General features: G+C 36.4%; 2 protein-coding genes across 2 annotated transcripts; one reads left to right on the forward strand and one right to left on the reverse strand.

Annotated features, from left to right (window-relative positions):
* Positions 1 to 1,096: 1,096 nt before the first annotated feature.
* On the reverse strand, positions 1,097 to 2,405 carry LOC131320512 (WUSCHEL-related homeobox 7-like). The gene is made up of 2 exons (XM_058351226.1): positions 1,968 to 2,405; positions 1,097 to 1,473 (listed from the first exon to the last, which is right to left on the reverse strand). The coding sequence occupies exons 1-2, from the start codon at positions 2,299 to 2,301 to the stop codon at positions 1,286 to 1,288; spliced, it is 522 nt and encodes a 173-aa protein (XP_058207209.1). The 5' UTR covers positions 2,302 to 2,405; the 3' UTR covers positions 1,097 to 1,285.
* A 10,974-nt stretch (positions 2,406 to 13,379) lies between these two features.
* Positions 13,380 to 17,695, forward strand: LOC131320513 (7-methylxanthine methyltransferase ICS1-like). The gene is made up of 4 exons (XM_058351228.1): positions 13,380 to 13,658; positions 13,815 to 14,189; positions 15,607 to 15,879; positions 17,065 to 17,695. Exons 1-4 carry the CDS (start codon positions 13,584 to 13,586, stop codon positions 17,395 to 17,397), a joined length of 1,056 nt encoding a protein of 351 aa, XP_058207211.1. The 5' UTR covers positions 13,380 to 13,583; the 3' UTR covers positions 17,398 to 17,695.
* Positions 17,696 to 18,267: the final 572 nt, after the last annotated feature.

The raw sequence follows: 18,267 nt of genomic DNA on the forward strand, positions 1-18,267 counted from the left end.
TTTTTTAAATCGGCAAGTCAACTTCATTCTGTTCCACTGTTATTCCATTTAACTTTTAATACTACATCCTTTTGAGAGTCTTTTCAGAATAAGAGCTTTTGGATGCCAAGGGATGTAGAGTGTCTAACTGATGTAGCTCAGGCGGAAGCTGTGGAAGCTAGTGAATATGAAGCACTAAAGAGATCGGTAAAGACTCAGAAGGTCAGGCGGCCTCCCATCGACAAGATAAAGAAGGCTTCTGTTCATGTCCCATGGGACAATGACGGGTTTGAATTGTTGACAGCCAGAAGAGTTGTGTATCATGAACACAAGAAGAACTTGGGAGACGTTGGCCTAGACAGCGTGGAAGGGGTGATAGGCTGCGACAACTTTGTCGGGCATTTGACCAAACTTTAATAAATCATGTGTCCTAGGAAGCTTGTGAAACTTTGACTATGTTGCCCCTTAGTAGATGGTTTTGTGCTGCAGTTTCAGGGCATAGCGTTTTTTCCTGTTTCTACTAAAAATTTTGACCCTAAAATGGTTTTGATTGTTATTGAATCTCAAACTTCACTCCTTTTGAGCTAACAGCAGCGGATGACATAGCAATAGCAGATCCCATTTCTATTCTATCTATATAAGCTAATATCTGTTGTATTATGCTGATGTGTGATTGTTGCAAGTATGAATTCGTGGAACACTGACACAAAAAACACATGGACGCCCAATTTACGCGATCACCAAACGTAGTTTGCATTTTTAGTTGGTGCAATTTGTTTGTTGTGATGAAAAATAATACAGGAGAAATACAATCAGAGTTTTGTTTTTGACAGGGTTTTCATTGAAGGTCGTTCTGTATCATGTCAGTCATTACGTAACAGAATTTTGAACCTCCGATACTATAATATACAGGGTTTTGCTCTAACCGAAGTTATCGTAGAAATAAGGTTGAAGTTTCGTACCTTTTCGATCCAGATTGCGTTTTGTAGTGCTCATTCTATAGATATTGGAAAAGCCAGAACACAGAAAAAAAAAAAAAAATACAACTTTGTAAGTAAGCAAGCATGCATGGAAATGCGAATATGTGTAGAAGCAATTTTCAAACTTTCAACCCCACCAGTACTTGTTCAATTTCTAGACCTAGCTACGTGCAATATTTTACAACAATTTTCTCAAACTTTTCTTTCTCTCTTTCTTTCTTTTTCCTGCTAAACTTCAAAGCTAGCTCTTGGAATCACCACAAGTTCACAACTACTAGTAATATTCATGGAAATTGAAAATTTCTCAGCTTTGAAGGCCAGTAAATTTATAGGAAGCTTAAACGCAAATCCAAAGGAGGATGATCCCTGAATTGATAGTTAGCCCCAATCCCAATGTTGTACGAGAAGCAGGGGTTAGCCAGCTCCTTGCATTCATTGAATGAGTTCAATGGAAACAACTCCAACGTCTCAATCACTCTTTCAGGCTCCACCACTTGGCTTACCTCTCCAAAATCTGCCATGAAAAGAACGTGAATCTCATTAGGAAAACTACTTACGCAAAAATTCTATTAAGAATGATTTCAGTTGAAAGGTGAGGCCCAATAGAAAGTCTTTGTTCAAAGTGAAAGCACCACAATATACCAGATTATTGAGTTTGAAGATTACTTTGATACCACATTACTAGTAAGTAGGCATCATGTCATGAACACCACTTCATAAATATACTTTCAATAACGCGGTGGTCTCATACTGTACATGATAGTAGTGTTGATCATGCTTCTTTGAAATAACTAGACAGTAGTTTTCATCGGCTTCTATATCTATTTCTTATAAAATTAAAGCACAAAATAATAAGGTCAGTTCGAAACGTTTTCTTGTCATAAAATTTCTATCTGGTTATAGGGAATATTAGTCAAGACTCAAGACTCAAGAACTTGATAAAAACTACTAACACAAGGATGGCTAACCAACGTTAAGCTTTTTATTCAGAGATGATAGTTAACTTACATTTAGTAGAGGAAAACTTGTGATCTTCGCGATAATGGATCTCATGATGTTGATGATCAGCAACTGAAACTCTGCGACGCTTCTGCCTCTCCCTAGCTTTATGATTCTGAAACCAGTAAAAAACGTTCTTGCTCTCGATCTTCCCATAAAAGCTCAGCTGGGACGATATCTTTTGAATCTGGTCAGTGCTCGGGGTTCTGAGACCAGACCTGAACAGGTCAGTCAGAACTCTGACCTGTTCAGTCGTCGGATTCCACCGCCCACACTTATTACCACAGCCTCCACCGCCACCGCCGCGTGGCTTAAGACAAAAGCCTGACATCCCATCATCCATTTCTAAAGTTCTGAACCTCTGATGTTTGCTAGTACTTCTGAGCCTCTGAACTCAAATGACTAGAGTTCGTGTGCATATATAAATACCAAAAAAGTGGTTGATTTTGTTCCTTTTTTTAATTTGATTAGTGTGTGTGTGTGTTAAAGGTATTGTTTATGTGCACTCTGTGCTTTGATTTTAGAGAATGGGGGAGGTAGAACTTTGAGGATTTGATCGCATTGTTTTTTGGCCTGTTTTTTTTGTGCAAAAAGAGAAAAAGGAGAGAGAGACATGCACAAAAGCTGCCACTGTTCAAACATTTCGGTCGAAGAGCAGACAAAGAGGTAAGTTCTCCAATTCTGTATAAACTACTCTTATTAAACACTATCATGTTCTATTACAATAATACTTACTATGTTAAGAGTGATGGAATAAGCATTTTTTTAAGTCTTTTGTCTCTATACTTGCTATGTTAAGGTGAGTATCAAGTCTAAGGCAAGATATCTGCATCTCAATTTTTTTTGTTTTTGCCTCCATCATGTTTTGAGATTGGTATGTTTTCATATTCTTATTGCATCCTGGTAAAGGGTAATTAGATAGAGTGACAAAAAACCATAATAGAGAATTTGTTTGTCGTATTCGGCTCAAAGCCAAATTCCACTATCAACAAGTATCATAATGTTATGGTGAACACCTATGTGTATCACATTTGGATATCATCTTACGTAGTACCCGACATGAACCTATATGATGTGCAATGAATGAACTGACCATATAGTTTAAGAAATTTTATGAAGAAACTACAACAGTCATGAAAGAAATTTAAAATCTATGTAGGGCAGTCGCTTGCCATAGCTCATCCACCCTCGGTCCGTCCTTGTGTCTTATATATTCGAGTGGGTTCATAGATTATATTTTGGACATCTTAATTGAGGTAACTATATAACTTATTGTTTTAATTAGTAGTAGTAGGTTAGCTAGCTAGCTAGTGCAATGGCTCCAAAACCACAAAGACGTATGAATAATACAAAGTTTTATCATATACTAGCAGAGATGTGTTGGTTAAAGATCACATGAAATGGTAACTAGGAAAGAAGGTTGGTTGGAGTGAAAGTCAAAGTTCCCAGATTGTCTGATCTTAATTGGACGGGTGTGATCAAAATTCCCAGACATGCATACTGAGTTTTAGTTGACCAAGGAGTCAAAAATTGCTTGGACTAATAAAGCTTCTTTTAATGGTGTATAATGGGGACAGATAGTAGAAGACAGTAAAATATACCACTCCAATTTTTCAGATTTGAGAGAGAGTACTCAGAGAGAGGAACAAGTAGAAGGGGACCAAATTTGGCTTTACTCAAATCCAGTGGCTCCTGTCTCAGCCAAATGAAAGCTCTATTGATAAGTCATGTTTGAAATCAGGGAACTTTAAATATAAAGAAATTAGACTGTAGATTTGACTCATTTTTTTGGTTCTAGCTAGGTGACTGCGGGATGCATACAAAAAACATAATATTATTGTAATTTATGTAGGAATTTGTTCTGTTAGTTTATCAGGAACTAATTGAGGATTTGAGAAGTTGAAAATCATAAGCATGTGTTTCTGATTTCAGAAAATTTTATTGGCGGACCATTCCGTAAAGAAGGCTTTACAGAGGTCAATCGCGTGCATCTAAAGTGTTTTTGGATGGTCTAGATTGAAAATCAATTATGACTGGTAGCAATTAATTGTGACTGGTCAAAATTGAAAACGAATCTCAGCCATTAATTGCAAGAATTGATGAGATTGCGCCCCGTGAATAAATTTCTCTCTTTCGATTTACGAGTATGCAGATTTTAGAGGAATAGTACCAACATATTAGACTAGTACACAAGACCAGCTCATCTTGGCTAATATCCAATTTGAGAAAAAGGATTTACAAATCTTATTACACTTGTCTGCAAAATTATATTAGAGAAATGGGATGTTTCCAATAGCCACGTCCTTGATCCAACAAAACAGGGACGACACAAACTCATTGGAGGCCTTAGGCCAAATTTGAGTGTGAGACCTTTGAGAGAGATGATGTATTGATCTTAAATACGGAAACGGCTACGGTGCACACCTAGCGTATGATATGCATTCATAATATTTACCACTAATACTGGAACGGCTACGGTGCACACCTAGCGTACGATATGCATTCATAACATTTACCACTGAGACGTAACATTTACCACTGAGAGAGGCATAATATTTTACCAAATAGGCGTAACAGTGTATACCGTATGCAACCTTAACCGTTGAGAGGCATAACATTTGTTGAAAATAGGAGTAACATATTTAGTTATATATGGTGCGTATTGGAGCTTTTCCCTTTTCACATTTCAATTTCATATATTTTTGTTTTCATTTGAAACCTATATATTTTTCTTTTTGAGATTTCAATCTAGAAAAACTTAAGCATCTAGCGTAAATAGTTGTAGAATATGAGAGAGTTGATCTAATGGAATGATCAAGCCTGATAAAAAGATCTTTTCTAGAATGCGTTTTTTACCTAACTAAGGCTCTTCATCAATTGAAATAACTTTTGGAAAGTCAAGATTATACACTACTTGCATACATGCATCTATTAGTACACGTAATCAAGACTTATATACTACTTACATATATTGGTCTTAGCATACTTTAGTTTTAGTTTTTCCTTTGGATGATAAGCATGTTTGCTCCTAGCTTAATTGGTGTTTCAGTTTGTGTGGTTCCTTTTCTTTTTCTTTCATTTAACTCTTTGTTGGATGATTGTTTGCTTCTCGATGAACTCTTTATCGAGTTAATAATATATTATTTATTTTTTCCGAAGAAAATATAAAAAGTGAGGTCTCTCTAAATTGGAGACCTTAGACGCAAGTCTTAATAATAATAGCCTAGTGCTTGGGCACCCTATATAAAAAATAAATGGGCTACCTAATGAAACTTCAACTTTAAATTTGCAAGAGATCAGCAAGAAGCTCCCACTTCCGTCTGATGTTAAAGTAGACAAGCTAAAATAGGACAAGAGTCTAAAAGTCTAATGTTGTTCAGAATCATAAATATTACTGTGTGTCTTGTGATTGGTCAAAAATAGTGGGGTGGGTATGCCCACTTACTGGTTTGATCCCCTCTTTTTTTCATTTTTTGCGCTCCTCTTGTCCCTTCGTAATTAACAAGAAACCAATTTACGTTCAATCATCAACACGGTTAGCTAGACGTAAGAAACCAAAAAGAAGCTAGTTTGTCTCTGCCTTCCTGGAAAACGGCCACAACTTGGGGCACCCACTGCTAGTATTTTCCATTTCATAATCAGAAAACGGCCGGCCACAACGTTCGCGAGCTTCGCAGTTTCTCGGTGAATTACCCTTATGGCTTTCTTTCTAATTATCAGAAGTTCGCTACTCCAAACTCGTAGTTTAAGCTGATCAAAACAAAACAAAAAAAACTCGTAGTTTAAGCCTCTTTTAATTACTTGCCGTCGTGCTCCCATTCAACCAACCGACCTCTTGCCGTCGTGCTCCCATTTAGTTTTAAAAAACTAAAATTTTTTGGGTGCTTCATAAGGTATATATATCATTTTTTGTTAAACGCAAGAGCTATCCGGATCAGCTTAAACATGCACCTCGATTATTCCGCTCTCCGGTTGGGTCGAGGGTAGGCCATCCACATTGGGATTAGGAGATTCACAAAAAATCGCTCTTGCGACCTGGCCCCAAATTCATGTTTACCTTCTTGTATTTTTGAAATAATCTTTCTTATTCACATAAGTTTTATATTTCATGTATATCAGTTGATTATTGAGGAAGCTTTGAACACCAACATCTTATTGGTCGACTACGTAAAGTTCTGAATATCAATTTTTTGCATTCAGGAATCATAAACTTTGGCTAAAGTTTAAATTTATTCTTTTATAGTAATATATACGATAGCTCTAATGATCTAACAAATGCTAGTCTATAGAGCATAATTTTATTTCATTTTGAGCACCCCAAATTATGTAAATGAGATCGTATGGAAATGACACTGTATGTTGTCGGACGATATGATAGCAACAATACTCGAGATTAATTATTCAATTTTATCAAAACCATTCAATAAAAACTTGAATGACTAGATTTAGTCTTGAAAAATGATCGAACAAAAATTCCTTTCATTATTCGGCCCCCTCTGATTTCATTTCCTGGCTCCGCCACCTACTGTTTTGTTCCTTTGTTAACATGGTTGCATAGTCTGGATTCTGAATTGCTCTCTCATAGATAACACGATACAACTAACAGGCCGGGGCTCTTTCTACTACTTGTTTGGTTTTTTTTGTGGTTTTTCATTCTTTTGTGGAGTGGACACACTTGCCTTTTTGAATTTTGATGCAGTTCCAACTCAGTGGACGAGAAAGTGCAGAGTCAATTTGTTGTGCGTGCTTTCTACCCACAATTCCCAATAGTTTGTCCTTCACGATATAGTCCATTGTCCGTTAGCACTTGACACTTATACTTTGCCACGTTAGGTTTTTTTAATCGGATGTCCGAATTCCAAACCAATTTAAGTAATCACATTATGTTCTAATTAAATCAAAAACTTAAAATTAATGACCAGACAAATTAACGTCTAATAATTTCAAAGAATATTTTGTTGTTGGTGAGAATTGAACTTGCAAACTCGGAATATAAATTTTTACTTACTTGACTGATTCTCTTTAAATTAACTTTGTACCGTACCATCTATATTATCTCGCGATGCAGTTGAAATTTCAAACCATAACCTTTATTTAGACTCACAGAATGCAATTTTATACCGGAGAGAGAATTTCGTGGATGGATTCTTTCCCCAAGACAAACAAAAGAAAAAGAAAAAACGCATTTGTTAATCACCAAGCTCTTAAAAGACTACATTTGTTGCTCCTTACAGTCGTGCAAAGGATTGAAGTGGCTGGCTAGGTTGGAAAAAGGGCCAGGCAAGTGTCGAATTTACCTGTCCTTTTGCATCGGCCACTTAGATTCTAGGACATTCTTTTCATCTTCTCATCGAATTGAGAGAGAGAGAGAGAGAGAGAGAGAGAGAGAGAGAGAGAGAGTATGTATTTCAGTGACTGAGAATCGAGAAGTTAAATTAAAGCAGAAACTACACACTTTAGAGTGTGCGCAAGAATGCTAGCGCCGATGTATGACCGAGAATACATTTTCAGGCACGCGTGAAACCCAGGCCGCCGTAATTCCCGTGTTTTCCCTTCCTTGTCTCCGCCCACGTCTGTCGGTTCTCCGTGCCCAGAAACTTTACTTCCCACACCTCCCACTCTGGTGACACATTGGATCCAAATCCCAATCATAGGTTGCCTAACAAAGCGGTGACACCACAATCATCAGAGACAATCAGCTCAGTAAATGATCATCCATTCAATTTGAACTAGTACTGTAATATTTTGTCCAGTGAAGATATATATCATGATTCATGACCTATATATGTCTCATGGACTCGGTTATGAACTCGATCGGGAGTGACCTGTGTCCTAGGTGTTGAATTCATCAACCTCTCGTTTAATTAACATGTGCAGGAGCACATCACATTTATTTTGGTTGTCTTTTCTTTTCAATTTTCTTGGGGTAAATAATATTTAGGATGTTCCATTAGGCAATTCCAATGAGAGTTTTACTCAAAGCTAGTTCCACAATAAAACTTGCACTAACAATATGCTTGTTGGGTGCATGTCGAATTAAACATGTAGGACACATTTCCATGTGACGGACAGGCGACAACGATACTTTGTGCACTAACAAAAGTCCATGCAATGTAGATCATAGCTTCCAAACAAAAACCAGTGAGGAACCATCAGATTTTACCAATATTGTAGATTCTAGACTCTAGTATACTGTTTCAATAAAGCAATTAATTTTGATTGTTGATGAAAGAGCACCTCCATGCTCAAGATTACATAAAAGACATTATAGCTATTTCTCAAAATCAGATCATCAACATTCCCAAAAGTTACATTAACATTGGTCACTCGGTTAAAAAGAAGCGGTCTTGGGACAAAATATCTCCAAAATGGAAAAGACAGAACATGTCAGTTACAGGGATTTGAGCACCTGTGTTCAACTTTTCTGCCAAGCTTAGTTGCGTTCTCGTGATGCTCGACAAATAAAGTAAGACTACCTGGTCCTGTCAAATGCAAATTAATTTATTGTCAGATCGATAATGCCCCTTTACTATGGAACTTAAATCTATACAAGTAGGTGGTGGCCTGATACACAAAATCTTGATAAAAGGCGCAATAAACTATCTAGCACTTCAGGGTGCTCGGTGGCGTTATTAGCTTTTCTGAATTCTGTTCACAGAAAACAGAAACATGTTTCATTTTCATATATAAAAACTCAAAACAAATACAGTAGCATTTTTTTTTTTTTTTGGGTAAAGACATGTTTCTAAATGAAATGAAAAAAGATGCAGAGACACGTCAACAGAAAAAATGCTTAAAAGATTTGGTCCGATGAAAACATAATTATGTTCTTATTTTCATATTGCAGAAACTTAAAAAGAGAGAGAGAGGATGTTTTGGTACACATGCTTCTAATAGAAATGAAACAAGATGCACGGTGCCACGGGCACACCAATTGGGAAAATGCAAGCGGGCCGGCACAACCTTTTAACTAGTTTGAACTTTACCTATAAACTATCATTCACAAGCTTATTATCATCAAAAGCTGGTGGCGGTGACACTTTGGGAAAGGAAGCAACGGAATTCCATTTGAATCTCCCCTGTTTTTTGGTTGGTGCAACATACTGTATGATTTTCCTGAGAAAAGAAAAGAGAAGGAAATCAGGAAAAAAGCACTGGAGAATGAAATAATGAGAGCACAAGCAGTCCTCCCGAATCAGTTGAAAGTTTGTTAACTGTTGTTGTCTTAAGGACGTCAGTGAGAATCTCGCATATTTTCCAGCCCGAATACGCACCACAATTGTAAACCACACATGCTACTGGGGTTTCCTAGTTTCGAACACTTCCATGGAGACTTTTGTTTCAGCAAACCAGCTAGTTTTGACTCAAACAAGGGATCAACTGGAAATTGAAAACAGAAACGTGTGTAGAAAGCACGCATTGAACTCCTAGCCTGGAAATTCGTTATGAAATAACTAACACGAGGGAAGACACGAGTTTCAGCATTCTTCATAATTCACTTCAAGAACAATCACGTATTCACAGCAACGGTAGTATGATAAACATGCAGGAAAAAGTGTGCTTCAAACTCCAAACGAAACATAGAAAATATGCAAAACCTTTGATCATTTATTAAAATGTGAATACATGCATTCAGCAGGAACTAGGTTGAATGGCCTATCATGTGATGCCCACATTATCAAGATGGTTGATCTGCATTAAACGGTTGATACATTCAACACTCCTTGATGATCAAGATTAGAAGATCCTCATTCCCCATTGAAACCAGTGCGATAGCCATAAAAAATGTGTGCGACATTTACCACAAAAAGGTTGTGAAAGCAATGACTAAAAGAAATATTCTCGTAAACAAAGCTTTGGTGAGCAATTTAAATGACTCATCCGGTCTTCTTAGTCCCCAAGAGTCATAGGAATGTATAGAACCCCTATGACTGAAACGTACAGCGAGTTTCATTAAACTCGAATACCCTGAAGTAGTTGCAGCGGCACAGAGTGGAAAAACATGCATATATTTTCCATTTAAACACAAGTCCTGTGTACTTGTCTGGGTAGCCAATCGGGAAACATATGACCGTGGAAGCAACGAGTTAAACTACATACAGCCAAATCTTTCAGCTTCACCTTCAGAGTATATCGAAAGGAATTTCTTGGAAATTTTGTAGCCAATTGCTGATCCCAATTAAGAGACAAAAGATTTTATGCTAGCTGCTCCATCACTAAATGATGCTGAGGAGTGAAAATTTCCTTCTTCTTCTATATGATGGAACAATAAAGTAAGAAGTATATCAGTTTGTTTTCCAATCAGCTAAATCAGAAGCGACAAATACGCTTGAAATTGAACTACACAGTTGGATGATACTACCGAAAGGGAATGAAAGAGAAGACATGGGTTTATTAAGGCTCATCCACATCATGTTAAATCTATTTGAAATCTAATACAATACCTATGTGTACTTGTGTTTAAATGTACAAGTACGAATTTTCCACACAGGGGCGCGGGCACATCTAGATACACATACAGATAAGTAGTTTTGACTAAAACAAACCATCTACTGGGAAACTAATTACAGAATCATGCATGAAAGTAGGCATCTAACTCCTGGAAATGCATGAAGAAATAAGTAACACCAGTGAAGATAAGAGCTTTACAACTTTGTAATTTGTGCTTAGGGTCCTTTTAATCTTTGTAATTTGTTTTGAAAGATTAGAAAATCCTTTTTTGCCGTCCAAAAAAAAAAAGAGCTTCACAACTCTACCAAATTAATTAACTCAAGAATTATGCATTCACAAAAAAAAGGTAATGATGCAAACTCTCTGTGCTAAAGATGCAACCAGAGTACGGACCTTGTAACTCACTGTAAACATCAATCCTACAACAAAAGAGTAAAATGCAAAAGCACATGGCAAATATAGCAGGACATTTCGTCCAAGGCCTTTGGCATCGGATTGAGCAACAAGCAAGGACTAGTACAAGGAGAGATTACCGAGCATGCAATGGCTTCCTCTGGGTTCACCTTCAAGTGGAACTGTGACATTTTACTGATTATAATCTGTATCCAGTGCATACTACAAACATCCAGAATTTGGGAACAAAGGAATATGAAATCTAATGAACTGATCAATGTTCAATGACATGACTTCGTAAGCTTCACACAGAAAGCTAGAAGACCATTTGCAAAAATTATCAATTTGATTGGATAGGGATGATGGATGAATTTGTTTTAAGAAACAAATGATAAATGTGATTTTAACTTTGACGAGTAAACTTTTTATTGCAAAAATGTCTCATGTTTTTACCTACAATTAACCAATCTAGTTGACATGCAGGGGTCCCATCATTGCAATGGGCCCCATCCATAGCTATAAAAGGTGCGCCTAGGCGCAATGTGCATCAAGGCTCACTCTTACCGCTTGGAGGGGGTTTAGGCAAGGGGACTTGACAAAGGAGAGGCCTAAGCGACCGAAGTGCGTGCCTAGTGAGTCTCTTCCAACTCCCACCAAATTCAATTTTGAATAGCAAAAATGTAACCATGGTTTTTAACCTAAGGGCTAAACGATCCTAACATATCAGCACACTAGGTCGATCTTTCATCTCTCAAACAAACGACTCAAGCCAATCGAGCTCTCTCAGCCTTTGTTTCAACATCAATCTCTCAGTCTTAGTTCAACAGTGAGCTTATACCTCTTTTAAACTGTGCAAGTCGGAGAATTAGTTGGTTTAAACTTATGTCACATAATGGCTGCTTGTCTTTCATTGAATTTCATGTTTTAGTTCGTAAAGCAAGAATTGTGGACTATTTCGCATTTGGTTGCTGTTTCTATAAACTTTGTATATGTAAACTTTGTAAACTTCAATATTGTCTTTGAGTTTATTACCAAGACTTTTTGTTTTGCTATCTTTTCTCACCTACGCGCGTTTAGTTAAAATAATTGTGCCTCATGTCTACGCCCCTACATATCCTTGCGCCTCTCACCCTTAGGAACTATGGCCACAACAGTCTTTTGCAGTCCATTTCGACTTTCACATAATTCATTGAAATACGATGAAAAATTGGCAATAATTCTATGTATCCCAAAAGTCAAATTAACGGATGGATTTTCTTTTATATGTGAGACCCAAATTGCCAAGTGAATCTCAATCATTGATTTCACTTTCAAAGTAAAATTTTAGGAGGTATCCAGCATGGCTAAAGAAGAATAAGACACCACCAAATCAAATAAGCTCACCACCACACCTTTTACCGGGCCTACCACTAGTACTACGTGGTCCTGAACTTACCCCGATAGGCAATTCCGCAATAGTCATCTTCATGTTTTGGCGTTTTTCCATTTTTCCATTTGATTTGACATCATAAAAAATGCACCTAGTGACAATAGCCACATGATCATTGATCATCACTGATAGGGAAGTAAATTCTAACCGTCAGAGGAGTAGAAGTGGGCTTTTCCTTCAAACCAATTCATTGCCGCCACGTCATCAAATGTACAAAACTAATTGTACAATCAGGTGATGTGCTTTGGACTCTTAATTGGGGTTAAACCATTTACTCATTCGGTAAAAACTAGTGTTTTCAATTTCCAATTCGTTTAAACCGTTGTAAAAATCTTATTTTTTTTATCATTTTATCTTAAAATGTTATAATTAATTTGTGTCTCTAGGACTCCCATAGTTAAGTTTCTGCTCTTTATTAGGAATTCTATGGAGCATAAACTTAATTATAAAAGTCCTAGAGACAAAATTTATTTATGACTCTTTATAATAATCTGAAAAATAAAATCTTCGTAGTGGTTCAAACAGATTGAAAATTGAAGCACTAATTTTTTTAGAATGTTTATATATTAAAAAATATCATTAAAAATTAAGTATTTCAATTTTCAATCCGTTTGAACCAGTGTGAAGATTTAGTTTCTGCTTTTTATTTGGGACCTATGGAGCAAAAACTTAATTTTGAGAGTTGTAAAGACAAAATTTAACTATAACCCTTTGGAATAATATGATCAGAAAAATAAGATCTTGGCAATGGTTCAAACGGGTTGAAAATTGGAGCACTTAATTTTTGAAAAATGATTTCCACACTCCCTTTTAACTATCCACACTTTCTTTTTTTATTTTTATCAACACAAATTTAAAATAGTGTCCTTGAATTTGTAAAAAAATGTATTGAATAAAGAGCAAGATAGTAAATTCAAGTAGATAAAGACCAAAAGAAAATATGAATTATTAAAAGGGGAGTGTGAAAATCATTTCCCTAATCTTTTTTAGTCATATGTTATCCTTCAATTTCTGGAAATTGAAACACATGTTTTTACCGGGAGAATAGTTGGCTTTCCCAGTTAAGAGTGAGTCCAAATCACAGCATGTGATTCTACAATTGGCTTTGTACTTTTAATGATGTGGTGGCAAGAAATTGGTTTGGAGGAAAAGTCCACTTCTCCTCCCAGCGGAGAGAATTTATTCTCCTCTCCACTAATAGATAAAGAACACAATACGCAGAAGAAGATAATATTCACTGTATGACACCCCAACGCAGACTGTGGGAGCATGTCTTTGCACCGTAATTGAGAGAGAGAGAGAGAGAGAGAGAGAGAGAGAGAGAGAGAGAGAGAGAGAGAGAGAGAGAGAACATGGACACGAAGGAAGCAATCTTCATGACGAGAGGAGATGGGGAAAATAGCTATGCCCAACTCTCTTGTTTAACGGTCCGTCTCCCAATTCCCCCTAAACATCAACACAAACAAAATTGCTTTTCTTTTCTATATATCGCAGAATTAACTAGTACTATGATTATTATATTTTCAGTAAAGCAGGAAATGTACGAGATTCTGTATATTCAACGGATTCTCTCTATTTTGCAGCAAAAGGTAAACGCCGTAACCAAACCCCTACTAGAAAACGCGGTCCGATCTCTATTCTCCAAAGGCTTCCACGTTCACGGAGTCCTTAACATAGCCGACTTGGGCTGCGCAGCGGGCCCAAATGCGTTCTCTATCATTTCCACGGTCAAAGAGACCGTGGAAATGAAATCGCAGGAATTGAATTACCAAACACCGGAATTGCAGTTCTACTTGAACGATCTTCCGGGAAATGATTTCAACACTTTATTCAGAGGGTTGTCTTATGAGAATTCGTGCTTTCTGGCGGGGGTTCCGGGGTCTTTCCACGGGCGGATTTTTCCCCGTAAGAGCTTGCATTTGGTCCATTCCTCGTACAGTGTCCATTGGCTCTCTCAGGTTTCTGTCCCTTCCTTCAATTCCTCTGTTTTTAACTGTTAATCCACTGCAAATTCGCTTAATTCACGTAGGAACAAGGAATTAATTTGCCATGTGATGGGCTTGGAAAGAGCACAAACTCCAGCTAAGATTTTTGAGTTTTTTTTTTTTTTTGTTTTCTCCTTATTTAAATTTTTTTTGCGTTTGTCAATTTTGCGTCTAGTTTTTGTGAATTATTGATTCATCTTGTCAAAATGAATCAAAAAATAAAAAATTATGATTTTTACTCAATTATTTTTAAAAATATCCAAAATAAAACCTATAAAGCCAAAAAGATCCCGAAAAATCCTTAGCGGAATGCACAATGGTGGAAATTGAGTATGTCGGGCCACGTTTAGCCCATTTGTTAAGAACCGAAACTAAACCCAGCCCACATCCCTACGTTATTTTGCTTGCTCTTTGTATAAAATTTAGGCTTATTAGACCCGGAAACTATTGTTTGAGAAATGATTTTCACACTCTATTTTTATTCTCGTGCACTCATTTTTTTTCGTTATTATTCACGTGAAGTGACTAAACTACCTTTTCTTCAACATTCCCTTTTTACATATGAACGGAAATTTTATAATTCCACACGGATAAAAGACCAAAAAAATTAGTACAAATGAATGAAAGAAGAATGTGAAAATCATTTGTTTTCTCCTGTAAATTCCATATTAAGGAATAGTGCTATCGACCCAGTAGCTTCCTTATAGTAATTTTCTTTTATAGAAGTGACGTGTATTGACCAAATTCATTTTAAATATTAATTACGTACGTACCTCATATAACCTTGAAGTTGCTCCTAACTGTTCCTTTTGGGAATGATTTTACAAGATCATAACCTGTAGGTTCATGCAGTTTTTTTATTTTTGTCTAAACAATGAGTGGATCACTTGTGGAATTTTACTTGTCATTCTCAGATTATTCGTGGTAATAATCAGGTTTCATATATATGGGGAGTCAAGACTTACGTGTATCAATGAATTAGTAAGGCTTATATAGGGGCTCAATACTATTGTGAAAAATGGTCAGGGATTATATGGCCTAATGTTTTATTTTTCCGGATTATTTTTGTTTTCAATTATAGACATTTGTTTGTTTTGTGTCTGATTTTTTCGAATCACAATTTATCTTGAAATAAAAAAGTATGACACAAAAATTAAACACAAAAACATAATAATATTTCAAGATTAATTTTGTCTTTTCTAGAATTTTTGCAAGTTCCGTACTTCCGTTCAAGTCTTACAACTTGTCAATTCAAATACTAATAGATACGAATTTGAAATCTAGCAAATAAGTATTAACCAAATATTCAAAAAAAAAAATTGAAGGAAGACCCATATAGTATAACATACTAAGAATTTGCATGGAGATTTAATTTGTTGGGAACTAAAAGGTACCAAAAGGACTGACGAGCAGAGAAGGGTTGGCATTGAACAAGGGAAACATCTACATATCAAAGACAACCAGTCCATTGGTAAGAGAAGCCTACTTGACTCAATTTGAAGAGGACTTCACCATGTTTTTGAGGTCTCGATCCGAAGAGGTAGTCCCCAATGGTTGTGCGGTCTTAATTCTACACGGCCGACAATCCCCAGATCCCTCAAGCAAGGAGTGCTGCGCCACCTGGGGACTCATTGCTGGGGCCATTGCTGCACTGGTTTCAGAGGTAAAATCCCAACTAGTACTACTTAATTCAGAGTCTTATAGTATCTACGTTTTGTTCTGTATATTGAATTTCAAGCCCCTATTCGCTTGCGATTCTTTTTGTTATTGGCTTTTTCATTTTGGTTCGCATTCTCTCTAATATTGTCTAAGTTTCGGACTCAAGGAGATAGTTCAAATCTGAACCATATATTGGTATAATCAATGATTCGGATTTGCTTAGAGACTCTTATCAGTAACTGTCAACTCTGTATGATTCAGATTTGAACTGTTCCGTCTAGCCCATATATTACTCTAACATTTACTCAATTTACATTCAAAACCCTTCTTTCAATCAAACCCTCAACTAGTAGATTGTGAAACTTGTCCACAGAGATTAGTTGAGGTGCATGCGCGTAATCTGGCGCAAACACACCCTCAGTTATAAAAAAATGAAAATAAAAGTCAGATTTGAATTGAAGGATTTCAACAGGCAAACTAAAATTCAAACTTCACAACAACCTGAAAGACATAAAGTCCCCGTTCATTTAAGGGTTTTGGATTTTGGATTCTAATCATTATCCTATTTCTTTCCAATCATTACTCTTATTTTTCTTTCTATGTCTCTTCAATCATTACTTATATTTTCAATCATTACTCTATTTCTCTTCCCTACACTCATCACCTACAAATCCAAATCCAAATCCAAATCCAAAATCCCATAACGAAAGAGGTGATTTTTAAAAAAATTGAGTAAAATGTGAATAAAATCTAAATTCATAAAAGCGGCATTACAACGCAATTAAAGAAAGAATATTATGACTCAGTGAGTGATTGTCTCACTTTTTTTTCTTCTTTTTTTTTATGTCAACCAAAGCCAATAATGTTAGTCCGTAAAGTTTGAACCCCAATCAAATACATAGAAGTACATGATATCAACCACTGTGTTACCACTCCATTTTGCAAGTGTTTGTCTCAGGTACATTAAAACCCAGGGTTCGGCCATTCCTGATCACCCAATGAGAAACAAGAAAACGATCCAGCTAGACTAGACCACGCATACATGTGATTTTGCATTTTTTTTTTTCTAATTGTTTATCAACTATTCATGATAAGGTAAAAAAAAACAAAAGAGATATTACTAGTATATCTGGATTCTGATATACTATAATCAGATCATTATTCATGTTATTTTCATCTCTTGCAACAGGGTTTGATTGAGGAGGAGAAATTAGACTCTTTCAATGTACCCTACTACACACCATCAGCAAAGGAAGTGCAAGATGTGGTGGAGAGAGAGGGATCATTTGCGGTTGAGCATATTGATAGCTTTGCAGTTCGCGTTGAAGGTAATTTGTCCAATATTGGAGAGAAGTTTGCCAAGAGAATCAGGGCATTCACAGAGTCGACTGTTGCCCACCATTTTGGAGAGGAATTAATGAGAAAAATATACGACAAGCTAACCAAGTTACTAGTTGAAGATTCGTCCATACAGGCGGAACCAGCCGTCACTGTTGTGGTTGTGCTTAACAAGAAATTATAGGAGGCTGCTTTGTGTTTGGGGATTTTCTTTTCTGGGTGTTTCATTGTCTATGGTTTTCCTGGAGCTATTGGGGGTAGTCGTCATTGCTTTTCGGGTTGTTTTGTGCTATCGAATAAAATCTCAGCAAGGACAAAACACAATCTGTACTTTCTATCGATGATATGTGATTTTCTTTTAGTGTCTAGCTAGCACGTACTTGTTGTTAGCTTCTTTGTACGTATTCCGTTCTGTCTTTGATTGTTTTGTTATATTTCGTACTTTTAAAGTTTTAATGAAACGGTACTTTGTGATTCATAAATAACAATACCTAAAGGGAATCTCGCAAGTGTAAGAACCGCTCATATATTGTCTATTTTTACATTGATTTATTTGGATGATCTAAAAGTAGTATTTAGCTTTCTTTCCCTTGAACGTTTCTCTGTTTTTTATTTATATTATATTTTTTTATGTGTTTAATGGCGTTTGTTCCTTTCACCTTAGTTGTCATTTAGAGGATGGATGGATTCCATTAGAGGATGAAGAGAATCAATATTGACTTTGCTAGAAGCTAAGCCTTGATAACGTAGAAATTCTGCGAACAAATACAACGGATGCAAATGTGTTATCCCTTTACAGTTTTTTACCTCTAGGGCCCGTTTGGATGCGGGAAAAGAATTAGAGGTATTAGTTAATAAGGGGATAAGGTAGTATGGGGTACTAGTTAATAAGGGATGACCCACATTTATATGATGTTTATGAAGGGATGATTAAATAGTAGGTTGTTTGGATGAGGTTTTAGAGAAAGGAGATTAAATAATATTTCGTTTGGATGGAGGATTAATAGGGGGTATAAGGATATGGTGGATGATATAAAAAGCTATCAAATGACCC

Source organism: Rhododendron vialii, chromosome 3a (genome assembly GCF_030253575.1).
Source record: "Rhododendron vialii isolate Sample 1 chromosome 3a, ASM3025357v1".
In the NCBI taxonomy this organism is placed as follows: Eukaryota; Viridiplantae; Streptophyta; class Magnoliopsida; order Ericales; family Ericaceae; genus Rhododendron; species Rhododendron vialii.

Excerpts from the sequence above, each read along its gene's own strand:
- LOC131320512 (XM_058351226.1), bottom strand. The coding sequence starts at position 2,301 with ATGGATGATGGGATGTCAGGCTTTTGTCTTAAGCCACGCGGCGGTGGC. Across the intron at positions 1,474-1,967 it reads CAAGTTTTCCTCTACTAAAT|ATTTTGGAGAGGTAAGCCAA; the intron begins GTAAGTTAACTA and ends TTTTCATGGCAG.
- LOC131320513 (XM_058351228.1), top strand. The coding sequence starts at position 13,584 with ATGGACACGAAGGAAGCAATCTTCATGACGAGAGGAGATGGGGAAAAT. Across the intron at positions 14,190-15,606 it reads GTGTCCATTGGCTCTCTCAG|GTACCAAAAGGACTGACGAG; the intron begins GTTTCTGTCCCT and ends GGGAACTAAAAG. Across the intron at positions 15,880-17,064 it reads TTGCTGCACTGGTTTCAGAG|GGTTTGATTGAGGAGGAGAA; the intron begins GTAAAATCCCAA and ends CTCTTGCAACAG.